The 13,918-nt window shown below is 38.1% G+C and overlaps 1 protein-coding gene across 1 annotated transcript; it reads left to right on the top strand.

The window, feature by feature from the left end:
- The first annotated feature begins 11,719 nt into the window (after positions 1-11,719).
- LOC105744219 (olfactory receptor 2W1-like) lies at positions 11,720-12,664 on the top strand. The gene has a single exon (XM_012524534.1). It carries the CDS (start codon positions 11,720-11,722, stop codon positions 12,662-12,664), a length of 945 nt encoding a protein of 314 aa, XP_012379988.1.
- Positions 12,665-13,918: the final 1,254 nt, after the last annotated feature.

Below are 13,918 nucleotides of genomic sequence, written 5' to 3'. Positions count from 1 at the left end.
TCAACACTAAACAATAAGCAATTAAATAAAATATGAGATCAATAAAGATAAACTTAAGATATGTGGAACATTTTTATGAGAAAGTATTACTCGTCTTTACCAAAAGATAAAAGAAAAGGAATAAATTGGGATGAATAAAAATAAATAGAAAATCATTATTTAAACTGTAAAGTTTAATGCAGATATTTCAAACAATTTCCTACATTACATTTGAATTGTAACAAATGTATTTCAAAAATTTTTTGGAAAAATAGGTTAGAAGGGGCAAGACATTTTTAGAAAGAGTAATTAGGAAGGATTTGCTCTGCCAGGTACTGAAATGCTTTATCAAGCATTAATTATTAAAAGTACTGCTTTGAAGATGATTAAAATGAAATGGAAAGCTCCAAAACAGGCCCAGTTCATTTTACCTGAGAATATTGACTATGAAAAAGTGGCATTACAAATTAATGAGTAATGAAGGACTATTTGTTAAATAGCATGGGAAAATTAATGAAATGTCTAGAAATATTTGTCTATTTAAATCTAATTATCAAAAATATACATTTATATAAATTTCAAATCAAATATTTAAATGTATAAAATTTAATACACAAAAAGAACAGTAAATATGTATGTTCATATTTATTTTGCAAAATGGAAAATAAATGTCCAAGCAATGGAGCAATGAAAAAATCACAATGCAAGTGATGTATTACAGCATAAAATTAATAGAAACACTTCTGTTGGTCAAAAGCCACCATAAACACTTTTTTAAATCCTAACTTGCAAAACTTTGCACTGTATATAACAGACAAAAACATTTTATAAAAATCAAAAAGAAAAATCTAAAACATCCAATGGGAAAAATGAACAAACATATAATCCAGAGAATAAACAACAGCTAAATTGCACAAATGTTCAACACCACTGGAATCAAAGGAATGAAAACTATTACTAATAAGAAGTTTTCAACTATCAAATTAACAAAGATGTTTTTATAACTCACTTTTCATTTTTATTGCAGGGCATTTAACAATGAAATTTTAAACCCTTTCTTATTAAGAGATGTTTCATCAAAGAAACATTTAAGAAGAAGACAATTAGATTACAAAAAACAGAACTGACATTTTATTTTTTTTTCATTTTTTATTATGTTTTAAAGATACATAGATCACACAAAATGTTACATTAAAAATGTAAGAGGTTCCCATATATCCCACTCCCCACACTCCCCACTCCTCCCACATCGACATCTTCTTTCATTAATGTGGTACATTCATTGTATTTGATGAGTACATTTTGGAGCATTGCTACACAGCATGGATTATAGTTTATGTTGTACTTTACACTCTCTCCCAGTTAGTGGGTTATGGCGGGTTATATAATGTCCAGCATCTGGACAGCATCTGTCCCTGCAATATCATTGAGGACAACTCCAAGTCCTGAAAATGTCCCAACATCACACCTTTTTCCCTCTCCCTGCCCTCAGCAACTCTCGTAGCCTCTGTCTCCACATCAATGATATAATTGCTCCATTGCTACAGTCACAATAATTCTATAGTAGAATACCAGTAAGTCCACTCTGATCCATATTTTATTCCTCCATCCTGAGAACGCTGGGATGGCGATAACCACTCCACCTCTAAATCATGACACAGCTTAGATCCCACATGGCTGATGGATGGGATTCTCCTGCTTGCAGCTGTAGACTCTCTCGGTACCCTGGTGTGGTGGTTGACCATCCTCACCTCCCTATTAGGAGACGGACATTTTAAATATAGTACTTTGACATGCTTCCTGTGGCTTCTTCTCTCTTCATCTGAAATTATTATAAAGGACTCTAGTAATACGATTAAGACCATCCAGATTGAGGTGGGCCACACCTTAACTGAAGTAGCCTGATCCAAAGGTCCTACACACAATGGGTTCACAACCACAGGAATGGACCAGATTTAAGAACACATCTTTCTGGGGCGCACACATCTTCAAACCACCACATTATTTTACTTGGCAATGGAGAATTAAGGTTGCTAATCAGAAAACCTTAAGATAAGGATGCCATCCTGAGTTACCAGAGTGGCCCAATGCAATGTACACACAAGATGCTTAAAAGATGGGATTGGGGGATGGACTTGGCCCAGTGGTTAGGGCGACCGTCTACCACATGGGAGGTCCACAGTTCAAACCCCAGGCCTCCTTGACCCGTGTGGAGCTGGCCCATGCGCAGTGCTGATGCGCACAAGGAGTGCCGTGCCATGCTGGGGTGTGCCCCGCGTAGGGGAGCCCCATGCGCAAGGAGTGCGCCCCATAAGGAGAGCCGCCCAGCGTGAAAGAAAGTGCAGCCTGCCCAGGAATGGCGCCACACACACGGAGAGCTGACACAAGATGATGTAACAAGAAGAAACACAGATTCACATGCCGCTGACCAAAACAGAAGCAGACAAAGAAGACATAGCAAATAGACACAGAGAACAGACGGGTGGGGTGGGAGGGGAAGGTTAGAGAAATAAATAAATCTTTGAAAAACAAAAAAAGATGGGATTGGGACTCAGTGTCAGAGTGGTGCCATGGAGGAAGATTCACCCCGCCATTGCTGGGAAAATGCAATGTGGAGCCCCTAGGAAATGGAAAAGGAAAAAGAAAAAGGATTGTCCTTGTGCTGTTAGGATCTTTAAGCGGAGGCCAAGTGCGGCAAGGACGAGCCACACCAGAATTGTACGGTGAGAAGTATAATTCAGGTTCTAGAAGAGAGAAGTAGCACGCCTCGCAGGCCGTGGGGTTGCCTGGTGAAATTTAAAGCTCACAGGTCCTAGAACCAGAGGAGAAGAACGCCCCTCAGGCCACATGGGGAAGCACCGGGAACTTGGCTCAAGCAGGCAGGCAACATAAGGTTGCAAAGCAGGGCGGAGCGACGTCCTTATAACGCAGGGTGGATCTGTCAGTGTGGGCATTGGGGAGCTTGTGTTGACTTTTGTAGGGGCACAGCCCCAGGGGGATGGAGAAGGGAGGGGGAGTGGGCATTTACCCGCAAACAGGTGTCGTGGGTGGTCACCAAGGAGCCTGAGGACAGAACCTGGCGCCCAGAGACATCGAGCCAGGCGAAGGCCCTCCGTTATTTTAATCCACTGCACTCACCTAGAGCTTCCAGGAAGGAGTGCATCCCGGCTGACACCTCCAAAGTAGCCCAGAGACACGCATTCTGAACTTCTGAGCTCCAGGAATGGAAGTTAATAAATTTTGGCATTAGATTTGTGGTAATTTGTTACAGCAGCCATAGGAAATTAATGTACCAAAAATTTTTTTAAGAAACTACCAAGCTGATTCTAAAACTGATATGCAAGTGCAATACCTAGACTACTCAAAACAGCCTTGAAACAGAAGAATGGATTTGTGGGAATCGCATTATCTCATTCCCAGGTTTACCATAAATCTACAGTAGTCAAGACAGTGCATTATTGGGCTGTGCATGGACAAATGGGTCAGCAGAGAAGCTGAGAGTCCAGAGATAGACCCACACATATAAATCCAAGTGATTTTCAACAAAGAAGCCAAGATTACTGGAAAAGGAAGAGACAATACTTTCAATAAATGGTGCTAGAATAGTTGGATATCCAGATGGAAAAAAGTGAAGCTCAATTTCTACCTCACATAATACACAAAAACTAATTTGAAATACACCATAGACCTCAACGTAGACAGTAAACTATGACTGAGCAAAGACGCAGACCCTGCTGGGTACTTAACTTTCAGCACTAGCCCAGCCCTCCTACAGTCTGCTCTCAGCTTCTGGTTTCATCATCTAAAAGTTGGGTTTCTTGGAAGACGGCTTCCAGCTCGGTTCCATCCGTGAGGGTTGTAAAGGGGTATTCGACGACAGGAGAAGGCAAGACGGGACTTGCTTGTGTATCTTTGCTTATTGCCCCGTGAGCATTGATTGCCCAGTGTTGGCATTTACCCCAGAGCACTTCACTCTCCAACTTTCTGTGCTGATCTGGTGATCCTAAAGCCGACCTCATAAGCCTCTTCAGAGTCGCCGGCGTCACCTGGTAGGGCCCACTCCGCAGTGCTCCCGAGCCCCCAGCCCTCCCCGAGGAGAGCCCTGCTTAGGGGCCCACCCTGGGGACGTCAGCGGGTTCCTACAGCTACAGTGCCAACAACTGCAGGGTTTCCTTTGCTTTTCAAGTCTCCCATATCTGTTTAAAGTACTTGTTTATTATTTTTAAATTTTCAAAATTTACACTCTATGCCCACAAGCAAGTTTCCCTTTCCCCTCCCTCCATTCCCTTGTAACCTCTAATCTACTTTCTCTCTCTATGAATTTGCTATTTGTAGATATTTCACGTAAGTGAAATCCTACTGTATTTGTCTTTATATGCATTGGTTATTTTGCTCAGCATACCATTTTCAAGGTTTATCCATGTTCCAGCACATTTCAGAGCTTCATTCCTTCTTAATGGCCAAATAATTTCCATTGTGTGTACATGCTCCATTTTGGTTGTTTCCATCTTTTGACTATGGCGAATAATGCTGCAAGAAACATTGGTGTACAAGTATCTGTTTGAGCTTCCATTTTCCATTTCTTTGGGTATACACTAGATTTTCACAAAAGCATAGAAATCTACTGCCATTCAAAATCTCACAATGATTAGAAAAGAGAAAATAAATCTCAGTTCCTTCAAGGAGACCAATACAACTTTGTTATAACCTGAGAAGAATTGTATGAGGAAGGAAATTTAAAAATTTTTGACAAAGGATAGGTAAGGATGATGATGCTGATAACAACCATGACTACGAAGATGATAGATGATAGATTAGAGGATGATAGATAGATAATATATAGATTAGATAGCTAGCAAGATAGATGATAGATAGATAGATAGATAGATAGATAGATAGATAGATAGATAGATAGATAGATGTAGATAGATAGATGTAGATAGGTGACAGATAGATGAGAGAGAGAGAGAATCCCAAACAAGAGACTAGCAAACCAAGCACAGCATTGCATGAAAATGATAATCCACTACGACTAAGTTATGTTGATCTCGGGAATGCAAAGATGATTTTTTTTTATCTCAAACTAGAAATAGGAGAGACTACCTTTAACCTATTAAAGATACACATTTTTTAAAATCTACAGTAAATATGATCCTAAATAGGAAAATGTTAGAAGCAAATGTCCTATATGATAACTTATATTCAACAGTGTGCAAGATTTCCAAGCCAAGAACAATCAGTAAGGAAATGAAACTGAAGCCATAGAAACTGAAAAGGAAAAAATAAAAGTAACATAGTTCAGAGTCTATATGATCACATATGTAGGAAGCCCAAAAGAATCTACAGACAAGTTATTAGAAATGAAAAAAGAGTTTAGCAAGATGGTTCAAGTCTATTGCATTTCTATACACCAGTAACAATTAGAGAATGCAAATCCCTATTTTAAGAAGAAAAAAGATTTATAACAGCAACAAAACTGTACCTCAGGAACAAGTCTTTAAAGAAATGTGCAAGGTCTTCATATAGAAAATAGTAAAATTTCACTAAAAGATATTAACGATGACCTCAACAAATGAAATAATAGATCGTGTAAAAAGGCAGGAATATTTAAAGTGATAAAAATATCAGTTCTCTCTAAATTGATCTATGGAGTTAATCCAACTTCAAAAAATATACATTGACTTCTTTTTGTAGATCTTGCAAGGTACTTCTAAAATGCAATGGAATAGCAAACAGTTAAGAATGGCCAAGATGCTTCTAAAGCAAAATATTGAGAATCCTGTTCCGCCTGTTATCAGGACTCATCATAAATATGTAATAATTGATAAAGATGAAACTGGTATAGGAATAAATTCATCAAGAACACATGCTCACACTCACACACAGACAAACACATACTCAGGACATTGACATAAGAAAGAGGTATCACTGGAGAAGAAAAATTATTTCACTAAATTATGCTGGAATTTTGTTACCCATTTAAAAAACATTTGTATCCATATCATCCACCACACACACATAAATTAACTCAGTTGATTAAGGATATATAAATTTAAGACTTTTAAGGAAAACTATAGGTGAATATCTTTCTGACCTTGGGATAGGGAAGGATTTCTCCTTTATTTAACTTTATTTTTAGAGAAGTTTTAAATTTACATTTACAGAAAAATTACACTGAAAGGATAGAGAATTCCTCTATAACCCAAACATACACATCCTCCCATAGTTTCCTATTGCTGACATCTTAGCTTAGTGCGGCACATTTGTTACAGCTGAGGAACCAAAACTGACATCGCTGCTAACCATGGTCTGGAGTTTACATTGTGGTTTACATGTTGCACTGTACAGTTCCATAGGCCTTGACAAATGCATAATGTCATGCATCCATCATTGCAATATTAAACCGAAGAATCTCCCCACCCCAAATATGCCCTCTTCCACCCATTCACCCCTTCTCCCTTCTGAACCCCTGGCAACCCCTATCTTTTATCAATGTTACAAGTTTGAGAAGGATTTCTTAAGACAGTAAGGAAAAGATTAATATATTCTTCTACATTAAAATTGAGAACTTCTGACCATCAAGAGGTACATTTTTATTGTATGTATATACATTTTAATATATTTATATAAATATAAAATTTTTAGGAGGTATGGGGGATTGAACCCAGGACCTCATATATAAGAAGCAAGTGCTCAACCACTTGAGCTATATCCGTTCCCAGAGAGATACATTTTTATAATTTATTTATTCCCCCCTTCCCCACCGTTGTCTGTGCTCACTGTCTGCTCTCTCTGTCCATTTTACTGTGTGTGCTTCAGTGTCAGCTCATCTTCTCTTCAGGGGGTACAAGGAACCAAACCCAGGACCTCCCATGTGGTAGGCAGGGACTCAATGACTTGAGCCACATCTGCTTCCCGAGAGAGATACATTTTTTAAAGTAAAAACCCAAGCAACAAACTGAAAGAAAGTATTTGCAAGGCACATAGCCAAAAGAGAATTAAAAGCAAGCATGAAGATCTCCTCTAAATAAATAAGAAAAAGAGAAAAAAATGCAATAGAAAACTTGGCAGATCTGTTTGTAGGTTTTAAAAAGATGGGGCATTAGATATGTCAGTATTAATATGAAACCATATTCAACCTCATTAGTTATTATTTTGCATACCCCGAAGGGCCATAATTTTTTTTTACTCCATTGGTTTTGCACTGTAGATACAACACCTAATGTTTCTCCAGTTTCATTGATATCTAACCTGTTGAATAAAACAAATTTCAATTGAACGTGTTAGTTTCCATAGATAAGGTTTAATTAAATTCTTCAATTTTCAGTAACTTTAATACATGAGTAATTAAATCAGGTCTGAGATTAATTTTCAACAAAAATCTGATTTTAAAAAATCTAAAAGGAAAAGATGAATCCCAATGTCTTAAGGGAAAGTGTCTTAAAGCTGCGATTTGGATATGCTCCTGTCCGTAGCCATGGGTTTGCTAATCACCTTTGGGGCACCAGTCCCCAAGGTCTAAGTCAACCTCAACACAGTTAGCTTTTAGAGTTGTACATAAATGCCTCCCTGTACATATTAATGATTCTCAGAGAGCACGATGACCAAAGTGGTGCTCTCCGCGTTTAAGTAGGGAAATCAACCTGTAGACATGTCTAGTAAGAATTTACACTAAAGGGTGAAAAATACCCATCAAAAATACTTTAACAAACCCTAATCCATCAACTCCTCCGCCGGTCCTACACCTAGTTTTTCTTCAATAACCATGTTAAGTATTGGCTTCTATTAAGTATTTGTTCAGGGGTTGTGTTTAAATGTGATTGTGCCTATGGTATCAGTATAAGAAACTGGTGGTAATCCAATTTGTCAGACTTAGCAATGTGCCCAACAAAATTTTTTTCTGACTTATCAAAGAAATGAAGGACCTTCATGATGAGGAAAAGGGTACATTTGGACTACATGAGAGCATGACAGCTGTGATTTCTTCTCTCATGAAATTGTAAACATAGTCTCATCTTTTTGGCTACTGGTAAGTGTTCTATGCTATCACCAACAGAAGACGGGGTAGAAGTCAGATCATAGATAGGCTAGACCTCGGTCTAACATGAAAAGGAAAACCTGAAAGGTATGTGAGACATAAATAAATATTAATATTTAATACCCTCTCTGGAGTAAAGATTATATTAAATTTCAACCAGAACAATCAATGGATTTTGAAGTTCCTGCATGCACTCAGTGTGTCAAGAATCATACTAAATATTTTATGTTTAATATTCACAACAGTACTATGAAGCAGATGCTACTGGAATAAGGATTTTACAGATGAGGAAACTGAGAATGAAAGAAGCTACTTAGCTTCCCAAGTTCATGCAATGAGGAAGTGGCTGTAATAAAATCACAGGTGGCCTGAATCCAGAGTCTGGGGTCTTAACTATTTTTATATTGTCTTTTTTCTGCTTAGACATTGTATAGCTAAAGCAGTATACCCCTTATTTATAATGAGTAAGAGATCAATTTTAGATAATTTTATCTTTTACAAAATTCTATATAGCAGTGATATTTAATGTTCCTAATTTTCTCTTATTACCATTATGTACATTCAAATTAGTTTTAAATATGTTTAGGTTCATCTGTATTAAATTTTGCTGAGGAAAATAAAATGCAAAAATATGCTATATTATTGGGAACTGAAGTCCATGCCATGAAAGTGAATAAATGAGTTTCAATTAAAAGGTAACATGCCTTTTTTAACTTTCTATATCTTCAACTCCACTGCTCTAAATTTCATTTTTATTTCACATACATTTTATATTAAAATATTAATAATATCTAAAATTTAAGAACAAATCTCTATGGAAAAAAAATGTTTTAAAAGTATAAATGAAAAGTCCTGTATTTGGGTTTGCAATAGTAATTCACATAGAGAATAATTCCTTGGCAACATTTCTAATAAAAAATATCAGGGGCCTTTTGTGATGTAAAGCTAAAATTGAACCAGTTATATGTTTCACTGCTAAAAATGGCTAACACATGTATCAGAAAATGTGCACAGATTTTAGACGTTCACTAATTTTTTTCAGTAATGGAGCACACCTGGAATCTTGTGTTCATTTCTATCTTACTACTTGAAGGAGTTTGATACACATGGTGTGTCCAAAATATATCAACCAGAAAGAATGGAAATAAAGATCATGAGTGTTGGGACAGTTATCAGCACTCTACAGAATCCAGGAAGGGAATTCTAAGAGTATGTTTGTTAAGAGATTATAATATTAAAAGAGACTTGAAAGACAAATCAAAATTTTTCATAAGCCAAACTGAACAATGTGGTAGGGATCCACATGTAGGTAATTAAACTTGAAAACTGCAGGGAGGTGAGTGATAGAAAACTCTGGTGCTGGAGACTTTGAGGGCAGAAAAGCTTGGACTGAGATGGAGACCAGGAGGCTGCAGGCGAGGTACTTGCAAGAATATTCACCTAAACTCATTAAGCTGTACTTTCATTTTTGGGTTTTGTTTTCAGTCATGTTTTATTCTATAATAAAACATTTTTAGTGAAGCCATATAAAATAAATTTACTCTGTTATTTCCAGAGTAAAGAAAAGGAAGCTGTACCTGGTGTCACAAGGACCATCCTTGAGCTTAATATAAAAAGTAAGTAAAAGGCACCGATTAAAGGAAAGAGATTGCTTCAGGTATGATGGATTTTCTGTCTCTGAAGTTATGTAAATACAAGTTGTGTGGATATTCTGCGGAGTGATTTCCTATGCAAGGTGGAAGGCTGGATTTGTGGCTTTTGAGGTCCATTTCAACCCTAAAATTGTATGGCCTTTTAATTCCCAACATTATTCCAAAAATAATGATCAGAAAAAGTCAAGTGCACTTTTTAATCAAGGCCTCTGGGAAGATAAAGGCATCTCCACCAGTGAGGTTTATCAATTCAATGAGTGCATTGTGTTAGTATGGATTTGGGGGTACATTCGCTTGTGCTTTTTTTTTAATTACTCAAAATTAAGAGGGGAAGAAAACCTCTATTTAGGTCTAAGCCATCATGGTAAAATCATAGTGTGAAAAATGAAGGGAATAAGGGTAAACAGACTAACAATGTTTTGCTGGTAGATGGATACAGTTTATAATTTTTAGAATTTTGCAGGAACCAAGAACAATTCCTAGTGCTTTCACAAACACTGCTCTTCACAACCTCCCTCGGAAGGAGGGACTCTTATTATCTTCACTTTACACATAAAGGGCTTGGGTACAAACAGGTTAATTAACTGCCCTAGGAAGCAGAGCTTCTAAGCGGTGACTCTGGGATTTGATCCTAGGCATTCTGGACAAAAAGAGCAACATTTGACTTAACTGAAATCCTACTACATAAAAAGTGGACACAATTAAATTTGCATTTTTGTATTGATAAAACCACGTCTCTATCTCACACTACCAGTAAAAACAGACCCTTCTTTATAATTATAATATAAAATGTTTACTTAAAATCCTTACAACAACAATATACTACAGTTTATCTTCACTTTACTATAACTTCAGAAAATCAAGTTATTTTCTTTAACACCAAAGAGAATATATAAATACAATGTAATCAGGAATTATCTGAATTGAAAAAATTAAAAACTCATTCAGTCATTAACCATTCCATCTATTGGATGGTATGCTACAATATCAGAAATAATAGTAAGATTGATTTACTTTTTATCCCTTATCAGTATTATTTGAAAGTCTAAGTGAGGTGATGGCTTTACCTATACAGTTCCAAAGCTACCAGAACATCCACACATGTGTTTGTGTACATTCCATGGGGAAATTCAACTCGCTGATTGTTTCATAAACTGCCTTTTGCTTGAACTGGCTGCCTTGCTAATTGTGCCAAGTGGCCAAGCAGGTAGGAGCTGACAGCACTGTTGCTATGTGAACAAATGATTCTAGAATTAGTTTAAGGTGTAACTGCATCAAGTTGATGAGGCCGTTGAGATGGTGAGGCAAACAGTAGTCATTAAAAATATCCAAACCAGCACATGACCTCTGTACATGTAAACAAAGGCTAATAATAAGAGAGCTGATTAGTTCCTGGCATAAAACATGCAGGAGAAAGGCAGTATCCTAGGAAACACCAAGCCTGATGCAGGAAGAGCAGTGCCACCCAGGGAGGAGGAGGAGGAAGGGGAGGGGAGGGGGCTGGTGAGCTTAACTGTGATTACAGTTACCATGACTGCAGGCAGACATGGGAAAGTGAGCATGCAAAGTGGTTTTGCTACCAAATAATAGAGCTAATCCCAAGAATATGTATGTTTTAAAATTTACCTCCAGCTCCCTCTCATAAGGGTAACGTTATCACTAATCAGGGTCTAGTGATGCTAATATCATAGTGTCTAGGAGGAACAACTCCTCCAAATACATCCCAACCTTAAAACTAGATCATTGGTTTCATGTCTTTATTACTTAAGCAAAATACATAGAACCATGCATATTAAGTCTTTTCACTGTTTTACAATTTAGTCTGATTGCATTTATAATGTTATTTTTAGAACCACTTTGGATATGATTAGATATGAAGGAGCTATGGACACTGAATACTTGAGAAAAAGAGTGATACCCCCAATGGGAGAAAGCACGGAAGTCACCGAGGTTTAGACACCCATGACAAACTTCAGAGATTTTACAGTTCTGCCTCAGGCTGACACCATTTCTGTTTACCATAGTATAATCTAGCCTTTCATGAGAAGCAATGGAAACAGGCAATGGAAGTTCTGAAACAGACTTCATCCTCCTGGGGTTTTCAGATCGACCCCAATTAGAGCTCGTCATCTCTGTGGTTGTTTTCTTCTTCTATATTGGGACTCTGATAGGAAACACAACCATCATTCTCGTATCTCACCTGGACACCCACCTGCGTACCCCCATGTATTTCTTCTTATCCAATCTCTCTTTTGTGGACCTCTGTTATACAACCAGCATTATCCCGCAGATGCTCGTAAACCTCTGGGGTCCAAAAAAGTCTATTACCTATGGAGGGTGTGTGCTCCAGTTTTTCTTTGCCCTTGACCTGGGAGCCACAGAGTGTCTTCTCTTGGCGGTGATGGCCTATGACCGCTACGCAGCTGTCTGCCAGCCTCTTCAGTACACAGTAATAATGCATCCCCAGCTCTGCCAGAAGATGGTGCTGTCCGCCTGGTCGGGCGGTCTTGGCAGTGCCCTAATCCTTTGTTCCTTGACTTTGAAGTTGCCAAGGTGTGGACACAGGGAGGTAGATAATTTTTTCTGTGAGATGCCAGCCTTGGTCAAGATGGCTTGTGTCTATTCAAAAATGGTTGAGATTGTCGTCTCTGCACTTGGAGTCATTTTTCTCCTAGTACCTCTATCACTGATTCTTATCTCATATGCAGTTATCACTCAAGCTGTCATGCGGATCAGGTCACCAGCAAGGTGGCGTAAGGTCCTGAATACATGTGGCTCTCACCTCACAGTAGTAACTATGTTTTATGGAACAGTCATTTACATGTACATGAAGCCACAGAATAGCACATCCCAAGATGAGGGCAAGTTCCTTTCTCTCTTTTACACAATTGTCACACCCAGCCTCAACCCTCTGATATACACTTTAAGAAACAAAGATGTAAAGAGTGCAGTAAAGAGAATACTGTGGAGAGAAAAGTGTTCAGCAAATTTATGAGTTAGATGGAAAAATAATCAGTGTCAAGAGGTAAAGAAATAATATCAGCCTTTGTCAACAGAAGCTTCAATTCATTCACTCAACAAGCAATTCTCAGGTGGTCACCATATATCAAGAATTGCACTAGACACTAACTTTGTAAATAAGTAGAAAAATAGAGAGAAATGACAAGAAGAGAGAGATAGAAAAAGTTCCATAAATAAAATATAGTCTGTTAGCTTAAAAGACCCCAAGACTAATCAGGAACAGAGATAAATAAAGATATAATTATAAAATATAGTAAGTGCTGTAGTGGGGATCTGAGATAATCATTAAGGAAAGACTTCACACTGCTGTGTGTCCCTTCTGGGTCACCCTCCTAAGGATGAAGCCGCTTGCTCCCACCTTCCTCACTCTTCTTTCTTTGCTGAAATGTGGAGCTGGAGGTACCCAGCCTTGCCATGCAGATGAGAACAAACCCTGGGAGTGAGTGGAGCAGTAGGAGGGAAGAAGAATTCCTCAGTGACTGGTCAGAGCCACCCACTAGCAGAGCATCATCCACTACCAGAGGAGAAAACCTTCTGCACTGCATTGGGGTCTTTAGCTTTCACCATTTCTGGCATGATAAGGAGTTTGGGCTTCATCCTACAGGACAGTTTGGTACCCGGACCAGCAGCAGCAGGGAGGTTGTTAGAAATGCAACTTTCTAGGCTCTATCTCAGGCCTCCTGAATCAACAATCCAAAAATGGACCCAGCCCACCTTGGTTTTTAAACAAGCACGCCAGGCTCTTCTGATCAGGCTAATGTTTGAGAACCACGATCGTAGAGAATAGGAAAACAATGAGTGTCTCTAGCTGGAAAATTAACACAGTTCAGTAGATCATCCCAGCAGATCATGGAAGGGGGGAAGGTATTAATTTCTCAAAGCTTTTAAATAAGCAGTTCCTGAATGTCCCTAATACCCGGCTATAGTTCATTGCCAGTCCACTTTTCATCCCCACCAATGTGGAGAAATGAGAAGTTTCATATACGGCTAAGAGAAACCAATGAGGAAGGTTATTTTTTATTTAATATTAATCCTTCCTGCACTTGGGCTTTATAATGTTCTTTCTTTCATTGAACAATGGGAGTAATCAAGGATAATTTTTGGAAAGGAGTGTGGTGCTCTTAACTGAAAAAACAGAAATTTGGCAATCTCTTGTCATCACCCTGTTTTTTAATTTTACTGGTAAATACATTCTCCACTTTTCCACCACCAGCCATTTAGAGGTTGG

Source organism: Dasypus novemcinctus, chromosome 22 (assembly GCF_030445035.2).
Source record: "Dasypus novemcinctus isolate mDasNov1 chromosome 22, mDasNov1.1.hap2, whole genome shotgun sequence".
In the NCBI taxonomy this organism is placed as follows: domain Eukaryota; kingdom Metazoa; phylum Chordata; class Mammalia; order Cingulata; family Dasypodidae; genus Dasypus; species Dasypus novemcinctus.
The sequence above is the reverse complement of the archived record's forward strand: the minus strand, read 5'-3'. Positions and strand labels throughout refer to the sequence as shown.